The 17,978-nt window shown below is 46.0% G+C and overlaps 1 protein-coding gene, 1 long non-coding RNA gene and 1 other non-coding gene across 7 annotated transcripts in view; 1 reads left to right on the top strand and 2 right to left on the bottom strand.

Moving 5' to 3' along the window:
- The window catches only part of SEPTIN6 (septin 6), a 72,112-nt gene extending 59,943 nt beyond the window's left edge, over positions 1-12,169 (bottom strand). For all 3 annotated transcript variants that reach the window (XM_077145695.1, XM_077145697.1, XM_077145694.1), the window contains exon 1: positions 11,733-12,169. In XM_077145695.1, coding sequence (XP_077001810.1) covers positions 11,733-11,762 — 30 coding nt within the window. In that variant the 5' untranslated portion in view covers positions 11,763-12,169. The remainder of the gene's footprint in view (positions 1-11,732) is intronic.
- On the top strand, positions 12,084-16,595 carry LOC143670746 (uncharacterized). 3 transcript variants are annotated; one of them, XR_013169447.1, is made up of 3 exons: positions 12,084-12,140; positions 14,170-14,305; positions 16,185-16,595. It is a non-coding gene; the product is annotated as an uncharacterized LOC143670746 (long non-coding RNA). The 3 variants fall into 3 exon arrangements; XR_013169446.1 differs by lacking the exon at positions 12,084-12,140 and adding an exon at positions 12,974-13,140; XR_013169448.1 differs by lacking the exons at positions 12,084-12,140; positions 16,185-16,595 and adding exons at positions 12,974-13,140; positions 14,994-15,200.
- TRNAD-GUC (transfer RNA aspartic acid (anticodon GUC)) lies at positions 14,634-14,704 on the bottom strand. Its single transcript has one exon. It is a non-coding gene; the product is annotated as a tRNA-Asp (tRNA).
- Positions 16,596-17,978: the final 1,383 nt, after the last annotated feature.

Here is a 17,978-nt window from a genome sequence, read left to right as displayed (position 1 = left end):
TCACAGTTCTAAGGCCAAGAAAATGTCCCAATTAAAAACAAGTCTATAGAAATGTCCGATCAAAGGGATCCATCCAGGGTAAGATACCTTGGTTCAAGAAGGCCAATGAAGTTCAGGGTTTCTCCCTCAAGTGAGAAGGCACACGGCAAACACAGTCAGGGCTTCTCTCTCAGCTGGAAGGGCACCTGGCGAACATGGCATCATCTGCTAGCTTTGTCTCCTGGCTTCCTGTTTCATGAAGTTCCCCGGGAGGCATTTTCTTTTTTCATCTCCAAAGGTCGCTGGCTGATGGACTTCAGCTTCTCATGACTATGTCATTCTGCTCTGCTCTCTCTGAATCTCCCATTCTCCAAAATATTTCCTCTTTTATAGGACTCCAATAAACCAATCAAGACCCACCCAAATGGGTGGATACATGTTGTCCCTTAATCCAGTTTAACAACCACTCATGACTAAATCACATCATCCAGGGAGATGATCTGATTACAGTTTCAAACAAATAGTATTGAATAGAGATTATTCTACCTTTATGAAACGATATTTTGATTAAAACATGGCTCTTCTAGGGGGCATACTTCCTTTCAAACCAGCACAATGAGTATGCACACCATAAGCACACATATACAAAAAACACCTATATATATGCATTTGCACATAAATGTATATGAGAGCATAGAAAGGGAACTGAAAAGACATCGTCAAACCAAGAAATGTGGCTGCCTCAGGATAAGGGAATGAAAATAGAGGCTTAGTCAGAGGGTAGTCAGTATGTTTCTATATTATTTGATTCTTTTGCAGCATGAATGTATACACATATTACCTGTGTAATTTCAAAACATTTTTAATATAAGAAGAGTTCTCACTTGGCTTTGCAGCAGGGTAATTAGGATGCAGAGAGTCTGAGAGGGGCTAAAAGGAAGGCAAAATGAAGAGTGTTCCTGAGAATTGGGAGAGCCACCACTCCCCTCCCCAATTACATTTCCTGTTTTCTCCTCATCTGCAGTCACCTGTGGTTTTGAAATACGTTATACCACATTTCATACCACAGGCAGAAACACTGCTCTCTTTCTCTTCCGCCTCCTCCTCTGAGGACACAACAATTTCATTTTTTAATTGAATATTCGTAAGGTTCACGTTATGAAGAACAAGTTATGGCGGGTCCAGCTGCGCATCTTTCTCCCATTGCTGTTATTCCAAAAATAAAGAGTTCCACATGCACCCAAGTAAGCAACCCCTGTTCCCCCCCATTCCCCCTCCATCCCCCGCCCCTCTTCCAATCTTCGTAATTTAGTAAGCAAGCGGTATTTGAAGCCTCTGGGGAACTGAGGGGACATTTATCAATTGCAAATTTCCCACCTCTGTCTAAAACTAGGGTGGTTAAGTTGGTAGCTGTTACTCTGAAGGACAGCACCCAAGCAAAATGTATGGAACTCAGTACCCATGACTGACCTTATGCCAAACTTCCTCCCCTGGCCTTTTGCAGCCAAATGCTAGGAAGGACAGCCGCACTCAAATAGGATTCTTCTCAGCAGCCTCATCAGTCACCAACCGGTGGGTCCAATCTCTCATACCTTCCCTCTCCTCATCTCCCTTCCAAGCCCCGAAGACTGAGCTCTAGATAAACTCTGCAAACTTTCAGGGCTATCGAAATCAATTAATTGGTTCCATGATGTACAATGAAATATTAAGCAGCTGATAAAAATGTTTTCTAAGAATATGCATGCATGGGAAAATGCTCACCAAATACTGTTAGTCAAGGGAAAACAAACCTGTATATACAGGATCATCCCAATGATCGGGAAAAAGTATATATGTATTTTGAAAAGATTGAAAGAAAATGCATCAGAATGATGACAGTGGTTACTTTGGGGGTTGAAGATGACGTTGCTTTTCTGTGTTTCTCACTTTTTCTACAATAGGCATATATTACTTTTTTATTGTGAAAAACAACATATAAACAAAAGGCAATGAATTTCAAAGCACACCAACAACAACATATTACTTTTATTACCAAAAAAGAATGCTATTTTTTTTTTAAGATTCTATGATGATTCTTTCCTAAACAGTAAAGTAGCCTCAGCTATTTTGGAAAAAATCTTCAACTGCAACAACAAAAAAAGGGCTTTTACACACAAATAACCAGAAAATTCGGTTAATCAGAGTATTCAGCTTTCAAGTATTTGGTTTCATTGTATAGAAAACATCTATTTTACCAAGAACACAATAAAACCCTATTATAGTATGACATTATTATACAGAGTCATATGAACCAGAAGTCAAATTGTATGTCCTAACACATGTAGCAAAAAGTCTTAATGAAACAATGAGGTGGCTAATAGGCTCATCTACTGCCTTCAATGTTGTAAAGGGAGTGGATGCTGCTGTTATTATATCAGTCATAAGAACCACAAAAGCACTGATAAGTTCTCAAAGGTTAAAAAGAAAATCCCTCCCATTTCTCCAAGAACATCAACTAGTTCTATCCCCCTATCCCATATTATTGACACCCCTTTCCGACATGAAAAAGTTAGAATGGGCATACCTCAAATACCCCTAAATATTGGGAGAAGCATCAAAGGGGAAGGAGGAGTTATATACAGAGAAGTTAGGATATAACAAACGAATATGATTGTTTAATCACTATACTGATATTTCTTTTAGTCTCCAGTGTCTTAGACCAGCTAGAAGGAAATACCTGAAATTGTGGAACTGTAACCCTTATGAAACTTTGAAATTTATTCTACAACTATTTGTTAACATATACTTTGAAATTTTTGCTTTTTTGTATATATGTTATATTTCACAATAAAAAACGTTTAAGAAGAAAAACCCTCCAATGAGCCAAGCACAGCAAATATCAGAATTTTCCTCATGCTGCTTAAGCCAGGCTGAGAAGGAACTGAGACTAGTTGCAGTGTCCTATACTGAGAGAGAAATCAGGGGTCCTTTCCAAGGAGAAGCAAAGCCTGTAAAAGCTGATGCCACCTCACAAGGGCCCTCAAAAATGGGCTTCAGTGGGGGAGCAGCTCAGGGAACTGTAAGAAAGCACAAAGGAAACCATCTTTACCGTATAGGGAGTAGGCCCATTTTTAGTAGGCCCGATTCAACAGATGAAAGTCTGGATTTTGATACACAAGATAAAATTCCAGAGTGTCCTTTCATTCTGTAAAAGATTTCACAGCAGGGTTCCATTAAGTAGCCAACTGTCTTAGTGCATTTAAAAGGGTAGACAAAAATTCAGCTGTCAGGTACCTTTACAGGAACCCACTGGCTATTCATACCTACATGGACAGGCAATATATGAAGGATTGTTTCTATTCCACTTACAGACACCCCGCTGAGCTAAAAGCATAGACTTGCCTTCTGTACAACTCTGTTCTCACGCAGTGTAAACAAGGAAGGGGTGGAGTTAAGTGCTGCCACCTCACTCGGAAGCGGAAGCAGGAAAGGACTTAAAAGAAATTAGACTGAAGAACAAGGAAACATAAGAACAGTACAATGTTAGAGCTGGAAATGCCCTTAAGGATCACCGAATGCAACCCACTCATCTTATAATAGGGGAAACACAGAGACTCAGAGAGAGCAAGTGACTGGTCCCATGTCACACAGTAATTTAGTGGCAGAGAGTGGTACCCAGGCCCCTGGCAAGCAGACTTCCATTCTCCAATGGAAAAGCTGATTCAAGTGGCAGATATATTTCTTTACGCTGCTAAAATTCTGGCACATTAAGCTTGCCTTGACTCGAGTTGAAGGGAGAAGCATCAAGGAATACTACCTCGCCAAGGTAGCTCTCGCTCATGGGAGACAATGAATGTTATGAGGGTCTCCTGTGCCTTCTCTCCATTCACTCTCCCACTTTTCCCTCCTATTATTCCCCCTTTTCTGACTCTGCCCCAAGCCTCAGCCTGAGCCAGAGATCTTGGCTCTGCTCAAGAGCACCAGGGCTAACAAGCCCCTCCTTACCCAACAAGCCAGATTCTATGTAAATCATCTCCACCTCCGTTAAGGATGATCCCTGATCAGAGTGAGTTAACTTTCCCGGAAAGCAAAATATATTCCCCTCAATCCAGGCTATTTAAACAGAGTATCCTAGGTGTTCTGGTCATTGTTATCTCCAGTCTGTTAAAAAAAAAAAAAAAAAGAAAAAGGAAATTTACCCAGAGGCCTCTGGGTGAATGCCCAACTGCCCTCTGGGGAGCCCGAATTTACCTCTGTTTCCATCTGGTCCTGTTTAACGGGGATCTGAAAAAAAACAGCTCCTGCCTCAGGGTCAGTGTTCAGAGCTGGGGGCCTCAGCTATGGAAGGAAACTGAACACCACCTCACACCTCATCAGGACTGTGAAAGCAGAGTTCTGCTCTTGTTACCCAAGGGCCGTCCTTAAGGGTCAGAAAGGGCCCGGGCAGGAGAAACCTGAGCCTGGAGTCCTGTCCCTGAGCGGGCCTGCAAATCTTTCCCCCAGTTCCCGTTAAGTGAGCAGAACGGACGACCCAACTCCAGGGCCGGCTGAGAGCACGCTGCATTATTCAGTAGATGGCTGGCTCTAATGAGAAGACACTAAACAATATTATAACATTATTTCTCACCCTCCTGAGCATGTGGCCTCCTTCCTCTGCGCAGGTGACAGAGAAACCCACAGTTTCAAATCCTGACAGTAGAACCCTCCTCCTGCCAATCTGAGGAGGAAGGGTCTGTGTTTCTAATTTATTCTGCACCCCCACTCCAGTTGTTACTTAAAATAATCCATCATTACATGGCTGGTGGCTCCAAGATTTTTATTTAAAGCAATATGGGGGAAAAAAAAGAAAACCCACACAACCCATGACTATGCTATCTTGAATTTAAACTGAGAATCTTTTTTTTTTTTTTTTTTTTTTTTTTTTTTTTTTTTTTTTTTTTTTTTTTGAGGCTAAGTTTTTTTTTTTTTTTTTTTTTTAATTTTTTTATTAATCAAAAAAAGAAAAGAAATTAACACAACATTTAGAAATCATTCCATTCTACACATGCACTCAGTAATTCTTAGTATCATCACATAGATGTATGATCATCATTTCTTAGTACATTTGCATCGATTTAGGAAAAGAACTAGCAAAACAGCAGAAAAAGATATAGAATGTTAATATAGAGAAGAGAATTAAAATAATAATACTAATAATATATATATATATAAAAAGGAAAAAGAAAAAAACAAAAACAAAAGATACAAACACACAAACAAACAAACAAAAAACCATATTTCAGGTGCAGCTTCATTCAGTGTTCCAACCTAGTTACATTACACTTAGGTATTATTGTGCTGTCCATTTTTGAGTTTTTGTATCTAGTCCTGTTGCACAGTCTGTATCCCTTCAGCTCCAATTACCCATTATCTTACCCTGTTTCTAACTCCTGCTGGTCTCTGTTACCAATGATATAGTCCAAGCTGATTCTCGAATGTCGGTTCACATCAGTGGGACCATACAGTATTTGTCCTTTAGTTTTTGGCTAGACTCACTCAGCATAATGTTCTCTAGGTCCATCTATGTTATTACATGCTTCATAAGTTTAGTCTGTCTTAAAGCTGCATAATATTCCATCGTAGGTATACGCCACAGTTTGTTTAGCCACTCGTCTGTTGATGGGCATTTTGGCTATTTCCATCTCTTTGAAGTTGTAGATAATGCTGCTATAAACACTGGTGTGCAAATGTCCGTCTGTGTCTTTGCCCTTAAGTCCTTTGAGTAGATACCTAGCAGTGGTATTGCTGGGTCGTAATCCATTCTGCCATTCTATGTCTTTTGATTGGGAAATTCAGTCCATTAACTTTTAGTGTTATTACTGTTTGGATAATATTTTCCTCTACCATTTTGGCTTTTGTATTATATATATCATATCTGATTTTCCTTCTTTCTACACTTTACTCCATACCTCTCTCTTCTGTCTTTTCGTATCTGACTCTAGTGCTCCCTTTAGTATTTCTTGCAGAGCTGGTCTCTTGGTCACAAATTCTCTCAGTGACTTTTTGTCTATAAATGTTTTAATTTCTCCTTCATTTTTGAAGGACAATTTTGCTGGATATAGGAGTCTTGGTTGGCAGTTTTTCTCTTTTAGTGATTTAAATATATCATCCCACTGTCTTCTAGCTTCCATGGTTTCTGCTGAGAAATCTACACATAGTCTTATTGGGTTTCCCTTGTATGTGACAGATTGTTTTTCTCTTGCTGCTTTCAAGATCCTCTCTTTCTCTTTGACCTCTGACATTCTAACTAGTAAATGTCTTGGAGAACGCCTATTTGGGTCTATTCTCTTTGGGGTGCGCTGCACTTCTTGGATCTGTATATTTAGGTCTTTCATAAGAGTTGGGAAATTTTCAGTGATAATTTCTTCCATTAGTTTTTCTCCTCCTTTTCCCTTCTCTTCTCCTTCTGGGACACCCACAACACGTATATTTGTGCGCTTCATATTGTCATTCAGTTCCCTGATTCCCTGCTCAAGTTTTTCCATTCTTTTCCCTATAGTTTCTGTTTCTTTTTGGAATTCAGTTGTTCCATCCTCCAGTTCACTAATTGTAGCTTCTGTCTCTTTAGATCTACCATTGTAGGTATCCATTGTTTTTTCCATTTTTTCTTCTTTGTCCTTCACTCCCACAAGTTCTGTGATTTGTTTTTTCAGATTTTCTATTTCTTCTTTTTGTTCAGCCCATATCTTCTTCATGTCCTCCCTCAATTTATTGATTTGGTTTTTGAAGAGTTTTTCCATTTCTGTTCGTATATTCAGCATTAGTTGTCTCAGCTCCTGTATCTCATTTGAACTATTGGTTTGTTCCTTTGATTGGGCCATATCTTCAATTTTCCGAGCGTCATCCATTATTTTCTGCTGGTGTCTGGGCATTTGATCAGATCTCCCTGGGTGTGGGACCCAGCTGGTTGAAAGGTTTTTCTGTGGAATCTCTGGGCTCTGTTTTTCTTTTCCTGCCCAGTAGGTGGCGCTCGTGGCAGTCGTTTGTCTGCGGGGCAGTCGGCCCGGGAAACCGCGCGTGGAGGCGGGGGTCGCTGGCCGTGGCTTGGGGGGTGCTGGTCCAAATTGCCCAGCTGGCCCGAGACGCCAAGCGTGACGGGAGGGCCCCGCTATCCAATGTTCCCAGTCAGACCGGGGAGCCACGTGCGTGGAGGGGACCCCAGACGCCAGCCACCCCAGCCGGGAAAACGTGCACCCCTCGGGTATCTCACAGCAGTGGATTCTCCCTACCCGTTCAGCCGTTCCAGAATGGGGTACGCTGTCTTTTTTGGTCTCTGTCGTGACTCCGGGAGCTGTTTCGTATTGTTTCTGTTTCTTTAGTTGCTTTTCTGGAGGAGGATCTAAGACCCGCGCGTCTTACTAAGCCGCCATCTTCTCCCGAGGCTCTAAACTGAGAATCTTTTTAACATCAGAGAGTCCCAAAGCACCCAAGTTAACTCTTCTCTGACCCCTATGAGTGTGCTGGGATGGGGGAGTGCAGTGAGAAGAGGGGGAAGAGAGAGCATGGCAGGATTTTTATTTCTTAGAAATACACCATGAAAAGGTCAGAGTTGTTTTTGTTTTAAATAATGAATCTGTGTTATCTGGTAGGCATTTCATTATTTCATCCACTGACCAGCAATAACATTTTGGACTAAGTCACTTGGTCTCCCTGCACCCATAAAATGAGGAGAAAAATAATACTTGTCCAGGAAGCTGCTGGGGGAAATGAAATCATACAGTTGGAAGCATTTTGAGATAGTTCAAAGAAACACGTTACATTTATCCACGGTCTCTCTCTTTCTCTGTGGTTTTAATGTACATGCAACTGAAAGCCCCTCTCAATTGTTCATGCTAATATTGAACTATAGCTCTGAGACTCTGGAAACCCAGGAAAGTCCAGAAATCAGTCCTATTTCGTTTTGGAACGCCTCTTTCCAGGGGGTTTATCTTCCTATTTAGTTTTGCTCAGGTTAATGCAACGAGTTTGCTCCCTGATACCATGCAAAGGGAGGGGCCACACTGGGTAACAAAGCCAGCAATTAATAGAAAATGTACAGCAGAGCTTCACAAAGTAAATGCTATGCACAAGACTGCAGATCAAAATCTCATTATACTACACAGATAAAACTGTTCCTCTGTAATGCAGATTCAGTAATAAGAACACTGCTAGGAATCACATTATCAGGATTTAGGATGGGAAGAGGAAATAGGGCTCATTCCTGCCTCTCATCTGGAAGCTCTGAGAGGACAGAGTTCCTGTATGCCTTGGCCACCGCCATATCCCCAACACCTGGCACAGGGCCTGGCAGAGTCAGTGCCCAGTAAATATATGTTGAAGGAATGAATGAAAATAAAAGTGGTGAATTAGCAAATGAAATGTTCCCAGCCCAGTAGTAGAAGTGAGGTCCCACCCACATTCATACGTATCCCTTTCCTATTAGAAGTCCTCAGGAAGCCTTTCCTGACACCCAGCGCGCCCCATCCACTGCTGGATTAGGTCCCCTTGTAATGAGTTCTCATAGCAGGCAGTAATTCTCTTTTGTAGGACTTATCACAATTATAATTACATGGTGATTTGTGTCTGCCTCTACCACTACACTGCAAACTCCATGTGTACTTGGGAGGCACTGTAATTTCCCCCGACTTTTTATTTTGAAAAAAATGTCTTGTTTTCCTTGCTTTGGAGAATAATATTACTTTTAGTGTGTGAGGTGGTAGGGAGCTTCTAGGGGAGTCAAAGGATAACTGCCATCTAATAGCAAGATGAGAATGCAGCAGCACTCCTCTTCCAGCTGGTAAGCAGTTACACCTTACACCAGGGCTATTGCCCCAGGCCAACCCAGGGCACTACTTGGCTGCATGGCAGTACGTTTCAGAATTCATTAAAAAGGACTCCAAAACTGGGCACATTTAGGTTTATACTCTGGTCTTCTCTTCTCCAACCCTAGATACGTGTTCCTTGAAAGAATCAAGCAGGAAACAGCCATCCAAGGTTTCTTGAGACAATTCCATCTTTCCCTGCTGAATTACAACTTCTTGCAGAAACAGAGGAAAGCAGAGACAAATGACACATAAACAAGAGCTTCACTGGCTGAAGGAGGAAGGCATGGAGAGTGACGTCAGTTTTCCCAGAAACCCACTTATCACAATAACAAGGTCTCAAGTGCTTGGGCTGCTTTTTCATCTTCAAAATCTGGCATACAATTATATACTTTATCATACAATAAGGCAAGTCCAGCCAGACCAGCCTGGAACCATGAAAAGCAAACCATATGGCCCTAATCCCCACTCCCCAAATCTGCAGAACAAAGGGGATATCCAGATTGCCTGAGTTGTACCTAAGGTGAAACACAGCCTTCTGGAATGTTCCCCTATGCAATATCTGCCCTACAATTCACTCCAAGGAAGAGGACCTGGCGAGAGAGTACAGACTGGTCGATGCAAATTCATTCGTGGACAAGAAAAATCATTCGTGTCAATTTTGGTCACTAAGGATGGAGCAAATGTGATCTAAGAGACTAATTCCTCTGCTTAAGCTATGCCATCTCTAAAATGCAGGTAACTAGGAGCAGAAAAAGCACTCTTGGATGCCTTAAAACACTAAAGTACTACATACAAATATTTCAGTGCCAACCTTGGAAGGAAGGGGGGAAAATTCTCTCAAATTCCATTATTAAAGAGCATTATGTCTTCGGAATGTGTAACGCAGTGAATCCTGTGGTGGACAATGTGTGTAATTAACTGTACAAATAGAAAAGAAGTTGTTTCATGAACTAGAACAAATGTACTACACTATTACACTGAGTTAATAGTAGGGGGAAATGTACCTAGTGCCAACTATGGACTATGGTTAACAGTAATATTTTAATATCCTTTCATCAACAAAAACAAATGTTCCATACCAAGATTATGAGTCAATAATGGGCGGGGATAAGAAGAGTGGGAGGATTGGGGTTTTATTTTCTATTTTTATTTATTTTCTGGAGTAATGAAAATGTTCTAATATTGATCATGGGATGTATGCAAAACTATGTGATAATACTATTGAGCCAGTGATTGTGTACTTTGGATGGTTTGTTTGGTATGGGAATATATCTCTGTAAAATCGTATTTAAAAAAAAAAAGAGCATTGTCTCCTATCTACTCCTGGACCTTCCACATCAGGACTGAATAAAGAGCTCTGAGCTGAGGGTTCCCTGGGATGGGGAGGTTCTAAAGAAATAATCCTGCCCTTCTAAACCAGGGTAAGAGGGTGGAATAAATTCATACATATCCTATAGAGAAAATACTACCCAATTTTGGATTCACGTTTTGAAAACAAATCAATTTCAATGACTGCAATTACCTAGAGGCTGTGGAAATATATATTTATGTATGCCAGAAGTGTATTGCATGGACTATTTCCCTACATAAGCCAGCCACAAGGTTTTAAAAAAATTTTGTGGTTCAAAGATTTTCATCAGGTAGTATCTGGTGTCATAGAATTTGACTTATCTCTGTCTCACTCTCCTCCCTCACCTCAGTGTGCTGGTAATTCTGGATTAATTGTTTTAATTCTTAAAATCCCAGGCAACGTGGATGAATTGGAACCTCTTCTCCCAAATGCAATCATCCCTTTCCTTTGCAACCAAACTTCTGGTCTAAAAAAACAACCATGGAGCCTCAGTTACTTCAATGACTTCTCTTCACATTCCGGCTTGGAAAACTTCAGTTCTATAAATGAAGACGTCTTTTTCCCAGAGTCGATTGCTAACAAAAACAGTCGGAACCGCTTTTGCACGTCTCGCAGTTATTTTCCTGCGTCCCCATGGAAGGAAGCCAGCTCCACAGGTTTTGGCACACAAGCCCAGATACACTTAACACGCACTGGAGACAGGCCCCCAGAAGGCCCGCAAAACCTGGGTCGGGTGCTCAGAAACATGCCAAAATACGCAGTCAGTCACCTACAGGCCAGCAAACTGCACCTCACAGAGATGCACAAACAGGACCCAGAGGCACACAGCACCAGCACAAAGAGAGGCGTCCGGACACACGGACACACACCCTGGAGGTGAACACACATATGCACACTCAGAGAAACAGGCAGACTCGTCTAGGGTCACAGACAGAACCCAGGCACCACCGCCCGCCCGGGAACGCGCGAGAGCGCGCGCGTGCACACACAGATACAAGCACACAGACGCAGTCACATATGTAATGCATATGGAGAAATCCTACCCCAGCCAGTCACTTCCCCGCCCCCCACACCACTCACCCCTCCTGGCCCAAGCTAACCCCAGCCGAGTGTCCCCCTCCCTGAGGAGGCCTGGGTCCGGGCGGGCAGCCTTGCTCAGAGGAGTGGCGGGACGGTCTGAGGAAACAAGGCCAAGGTGCCATGGACCCGGAGGGCTTGGCGGTCCGTGCGGCCATTCATTCCGCAACGCCCCAGAAGCCGGGCGGCAGCTGCAGCTAGAGGCGGGTGGCGCCTACTGCAGCTATTAGGGCAACGCAAGTCCAGTCGCTGGCTCGCAACCTTTGCCAACTCCCCCACCCCCATCCCCGTCCCGCCGCCGCCTTCCCCACCCGCCTACCACCGCCGTTCTCAGGGACAGGCTGGGGGACCGAGCCGCTGACCCTAGGAACAAAAGTCTCGCTGTGCCTCGGCTCCTGGATGCTGCCCACTGCCCTCCCCCCAGCGGCGTTGGCGGTAGCCGGGTCCCCTCCGCCTTGCCCAGACCCCCAGACTGGGCGCTGGCACCCAAGCCCAGCACTCACCACCTGGCGAGCTATATCGGTCGCTGCCATCGCTCCTGCGTCCGCCAGGGCTGCCACGGCCGCCGCAGCAACCCGAGCTACAGCACAGGAAACAGCGGGTGCTCCTCCGACAAAGAGAAAGTGTTACACTTCGGGCGCGACCAAGTCCAGTGGGGGTGTGTGTGTGAGAGAGAGAGAGAGAGGGAGGGGCCCCCTGACTGCTGCTCCAACCCCAACCTCCCCTCTATCATCTACCCCCTCAGAAGGAGGGTTATGGGGAGGGGGCGGATTTAACGCGCCTCCTCCCCCTAGGGCAAGCCTAGCCCCAGTTCTCCCTGCAGCCCCAGCCATAGGCCTTTGAGAAGGGGGGCGGGGGCTCCCCTCGGTGACCACGTCCCTTGCCCCCACCCCCCGCCACTGGGCTCCGTGGTACGTCCCGTCCTCAGCCCAATTGACCCCAGCTCTCGCCTTACATCCCCGAGTCCCCCCAGACCCCGGGAGCTAGGAGGGAGCCCCCGCCCCGCCCCGCCCCTCCCCCCTCCCGCGCTCAGCGCGGCGGCCGAGCTCTGCAATCTTCCTCTCCCTCCTCCCCGCCCCCCGCGCCCCCCCCCACCGAGATCTCGGGGTGTTTGGATACCAGCTCCCACCTCTGGAGTCCCGCTGCTTTCTCCCGCCTCTCCAGGGCCCCAGAGCGCGAACGAGGCCCGAGGGGGTGGGGGGCTGCGGCACCTGCCGTTTCCACAGCAGAGCTTAGAAAGGGGACCGTTAGGGGAAGCCGCACTGCTGCCGCGCAGCTGAACTGTGACAGGCGGAGTCTGAGGCCAGGAGTCCTGAGACACCTCTTCAGCCTTGGGGATTCCGAGCCTTGGGTGCTGTGGGCGGTAATTTCGAGAAACCGGGCTCTCACTACCGTTGGGTCCTTAATACTGACTGACCCAACGCCTTCTCTCCCCCACCAAGCCCTGGACGTTCAGCGTAGGCAGTGGAGGCTCCCGGGACCTATCCTACCTAGTGCCGGGTCGGCGGCAGGGGTCTCAAAGGAGGGGCAGGGGATGAAAGACCCCTGCTCCAGCAAGCGAGATTGGGGGGCGGGGGAACAGGTTAACCAAAGGGGCCTCCAAGTCTCTTTATCCCGCCCCCTGATTTCCCCTTAACCGTCGGTCAGCCCGGTACAAGGCGGCGGGCCGTGCAGGGAGAGGAGAAACTCTGAAAAGCTGGCACGGTGCCTGCCTGCTATCCTTTTCCTCCTGGACAACCGCCGATCCTCTCTCTTGCCCTCCACACTTCTCCAGCCCTGGCGCCCTGCCTTCTCTCCCGGGAGTGGCCCCTTGCTGGCTCCCTGTGACTGGCGAACCCTGGCAAATTTGGCGCGCCCGAGGCCAGAGCAGGCGGGACACCACTCAGATCCTCAAAAGGGAGGGCAGGCGGGGTAAGGGGGGGGCAGATTCCCTGGTCTTGGGAGGATCCGTGCCTGTGATGGGAATCCGTGTCCGCTGGGTGGGTGGGAGTCAGATAGGGAGCGGGAGGTGACCCTCATGGTCCAAGGCTCGAGCAGGCCTACGGGGAGGTGGAAGGGAGGAAAGAAAAGCTGAAACCAGGAAGAGAAAAGGGCCGGGGCCTCTGGAGAAGGAAGGGAGGCAACGAAATGGGGTGTCAATGAGAAGCTCTTTCCTGGCATTTGATTCCACCTACCAAGCCAGTGCTTCTCACACTCTGTCAGGGAGTTCCTTTTATACAGTGTCTGCCTGGAGAACAAGGACTCTGCAAAATGCATCCCCAGTATTCGGCTCTGGGCCTGGCATCCAGGAGGCACCCAATAACGAGTGTTTCTTGAATAGAATTGAACAGGAGGGAAGAGAATTCAGATGTGGGGGTGGGAGGGAGGAGGACAGAAAAGAGAAGAGACAGTAAGGGAAGTAGCAGTAGTGACAGTAATGTCCAATGGATATCCATCATCAGGCTGGAGACTCAGGAGGGGCCCAAAGAGAAGCGCTGGCACACTCAGGAACCAGTGCAGAAGAATTCTGTGTGACAGACAGTGCAGGCCCTCAGGGCAAATGGCGACGTGAGGGAAGAGGAATGGCTGGAACCTGCCAGGCCCAAAGGGGGCTCTGGGGCAGGGCCTGGGGGTGGCGTGGGTTCTTGAATGAGGTGACAGCAACACTTGGGGAGCAGAACTGTGTTTGAAGAACCTCTGGAAGACTTGGGTCCCGACCGGATGGGGGCAGGGAGTGAGGGGTAGCTGGCCTCTTGCACGGTGGGCAAAGGCTGGGGTGTAGTGTACGTGGTGTACACTAGCTCAATCTAGACACCGGGTTTGGGCGGTTCATTTGGAAGGTTGAGCTGAGAGCTGCGACCCAAAGCTGGGGGGAGGGCCGAGGCGGAACCAGGAGGGCAGTACTTCCCCTCCCGCCTTCGTGCTCCCCAGTGACCAAAGCTTCTTACATTCTGGCCCCAGGACCAGGACACCTCAGCATGTAATCCTTGATGCCTGGCCAGTGTGCCCCCCACTCGGCCAGTTAGCCCCCAGCACACCCCAAGACCTCGGGGAGGCCTTTTCCACCCGCACGCTGGACATCACAGCCTGGCACCAAGTGAGTACTTCAAATCTCCTGCAGTCCTTTGGTCCCTCCAAGACCTACAGCCTGTGGCTACAAACCCTCCTGGCGCCTGGGCCTCCCAGGTCTCGGGGTTTAGTGGGTTAATGAGTCAGTGTGTGGATCGGAGTTGAATGAGTGCCTGTGCATTCGTATGTGTCAGTGTGGGTATGGTATGTGATTACTGGTATGTATTTTTATTTGTCAGTGTGTGTCTGTCTACCAGTGTGTGTGTGTTGGTGTTTGTAGAGTGTGTGTCTATGTTTGTACCTATCAATGTGTGTGTCCGTGTGTATTTTTACTTGTTTGTTTGCTTTTTGGGAAGTGCAGGGACTGGGAATCGAACCCAGGTCTCCTGCATGACAGGCGAGAATTCTACTACTGAACTACCCTTGCGCCCCAGCCACCTCAGTGTGTATTTTTGGTGTATGTTCGTACTGTATGCGTAATAGTATATATGTAAAGGTGTGTGTTCCAGTATTGTGTGTTGGTGTGTGCACCAGTGTGTATATTTCAGCACATGTCAATGTGTGTGCCAGCATGTGTGTGCTTTCATAGATGTGTACCCATGTATGTAGTGCGTAGGTAGGCTTTAGCTCTCTGGGCTCCAGGCTTTACATACTTCAACTCACTCAAAGCAATGGGCCAATAACTGAGAGGTGTGAATTATCACGTTCATTTCAAGACAGGAAAGAGGATTTCTTCTTTGTGGCTCTGTCCCCATCGATGAGTGGGACCAAAAGATTCCCGCCATGAAGAGGCATTGTGGACTCTCGGGCACTGTCATGAACGCATATGTTCTGTCTTCCATGGGGCTTCTTGAGCACAGCACAGTGTGTGGCAGTTGTCAATCAATGTTTGCTGAGTGAATAAATGAATGTGAGCATGTAAGTATGGCATTTTCATTGTCCTTAAGGAAGCTGGAGTAAGCAGCAACTTCCTGGGCCAGCAGGTGACTGTCATTAGCATGCCAATGTGTTGTTTGTGGAACCAGACTCCACAGGGAGGGGAAATGGCTATTTCTGCTAGATAGGAGTGAACCCTAATTGGAGCCAGGCTTTTGAAAGGTCAATCTGCTGTGGGGGCGGAGGGAGAGAGGAGAAGGAGGAAGACTGGAAGGAGAGGGCAGAGAGGGGGTGGGGCAAGGAGGGGAAGAGGGTAATGAAATGGGGCTAAGAACTCAGGAAATGGCTTTGTCTGGAAACGGTGGCTTTATGAAAGGAGAAAGAGGACAGTAGAGTTGGTCTAAGATGGAGAACAATATGAAAAGTAAGACCAGAAAGTTGGAGGAGGAGGAAAAACTGAAGCAGAGGAAAGATGATCTGGAATCAACCAAATCCAGACCGTGCTGACAGCATCAGAGGCTGGGTTAAGGGGCTGAGTCACAATGAACTAGTGATTCCTTTATGCATATTACCTGCTGCTCCTGGTTTTACATTAGTTTATTACAGTGGTCCTCAAAACATGGTCTTTTGTCCAGCAGCATCACCTGGGAAGTTATTAGCAATGCAAATTCTCGGGCCCCAGCAAGCTGTTTTAACAAACCTCCAGGGAATTCTGATGCAGACTAAAGTTTGAGAACCACAGGTTCATCTGAAATTCTAGATCGGGTGGCATAGGACACAGGATGGGTAAGGTGTGCTAGGATAGGGAAGGAAAAGTTTGAAGCCTGGCCTATTGCCATTAATGGCAGAACCTGGTGAATTTCTATGATGGGCAGTGTAAGGGTATGGAGTGTCTACAGTTGGGGAAAGGGTACCAAAAAAGGAGTAAAGAGGACTCCAGTAGGGAGTCTGAAGTTTTCTAAATATAAGCTTTGCTTCCTTCGCAATTTCACTTATTCATTCCACAAACATTCACTCAGCTTCTGTTGCAGGTCACCTCCTGTGCTAAGTTCCAGAGACCCAAGAGAGAATGGATGACAAGAACTCCAACTGCAATTGCAGGAAGCTCCCAGACCACCAGCCAGACCATTCCACAATCAGTAATGTTGCTCCTACTCAAAAGGAGCAAGGCCTTGGAGAGGTTGAAACTCAGAGGGATAGGGAAGACACCTCAAAGAAGGGTCATTTGAATTTGGTCTTGAAGAATGTGTAGTCTTTTATCTGTAAATCAGTCATTGGGGGTGGGGGCAGTAGCGAGAACCGCATGTGTAAAAGCACAGACAATTCAAAGTCCTCAGCATGGCTGGAGCAAGTGATAGGGATAACAAACAGTAGCTGCAAATGAGGCTAGGAGATAAGATGGGGTGAGATATGGAAGGGTTGCCTTGGCCATGCCAAGGAGCTTAGACTTTATGCCCCAACGTAGAAGATCTCAATCTGTGTTTCAGGGACAGTGCCTACTTAGTGCCTGGAACTGTGCCCGGCACGGTGCCTGTCCTTATGGAACATCCTGTCTGGTGATGTCCCTTGAGGTGGACAGATGAGTTCTGCTTCTAAAATGGAAAAACCACAGTATTTTCCCATTTTAAACAAAATCAGTTAATATGTAACAATTTCTCTATTTTAAGTTTTTAAATCATAAATCTTTCCTAAATATTTGACAGATGCCCCTGCTTATCTGATAGCAAGCAACAAAATAAATAAACAAGTAGAGCAAATGAATATTAAGTAGACAGTCCCAGGACTGTGCATGCTTAATTCAACAGTTTATTTTTTCATGGACATCTGTGCTTGCAGCTATGATTTTATATTGCACACCCATAATGTAGCCATATTTTCTGCTAGCAAAAGTGTTCTGCTTTTATTTCATATGGTGTGGTTTAATATATCAATTACTTCATGTCATTCTAGAATGCACACCATGACATCCAGCTGCTGTGTAGCCTGAACCAGTTGGAGAAACTGTCCCTCCAATTGTGAAGAGCTGCTGAAGGGCTTTGAGCTTGGGGAGTGACATGAACATATTTGCAATTTAGAAAGGTCACCCTGGCTCCAGCTTGGAGAAGGGACTGGATCAGAGGAAGATTAAAGCAATTAAGACTTTAAAGAGTTAGGACACTGTTGTAGAAATTCAGGCAAGAAATTATGGTGACAGTTACATGGGAGTGGAATGGCACAGAAGAAATAGAATCAGCATTAAAAGGGGCCGCCACATTAAGGGCCTTGTGTGCCATGCTAAGGATGCTAAAGTTCCAACCTGTAGGGAGTAAAGAGCCTTTGAAGCCATATTTCTTAGTGGGTGGTACCTGAATCAGCTGCCTCCGAATCTCTCTAGTGCTTCTTACAGATGCAGAGGCGTAGACCCCATCTCTGACCTGCCACATCAGCATCACTATATGGGAAAAGAAATAGGAGTGTGTAACATGCTGTTCTAGTTTGTAAGCTGCTGGAATGCAATATATCAGAAACAAATTTATTGTGTTGCAAGTATACGGGTCTAAGGCTGTGAAAATGTCCAAATTAAAGCAAGGCTATAGAAATGTCCAATCTAAGGCATCTGGGAAAAGATACCTTGATTCAAGAAGGCCGATGACGTTCAGAGTTTTTCTCTCTCAACTGGAAAGGCACATGTCGAACATGGTGACATCTGCTAGCTTTCTCTCCAGGCTTCTTGCTTCATGAAGCACCCTCGGGGTCGTTTTCCTTTTTCATCTCCAAAGGTCTCTGGCTGTTTGGGCTCTCGTGGCTCTTTCCAAAACGGTTCCCTCTTAAAGAGCTCCAGTAAA

The sequence above is a fragment of the Tamandua tetradactyla genome, chromosome X (genome assembly GCF_023851605.1).
Source record: "Tamandua tetradactyla isolate mTamTet1 chromosome X, mTamTet1.pri, whole genome shotgun sequence".
Classification (NCBI taxonomy): Eukaryota; Metazoa; Chordata; class Mammalia; order Pilosa; family Myrmecophagidae; genus Tamandua; species Tamandua tetradactyla.
Note: the sequence above shows the minus strand (reverse complement) of the source record. Positions and strands in the feature narration are given on the sequence as shown.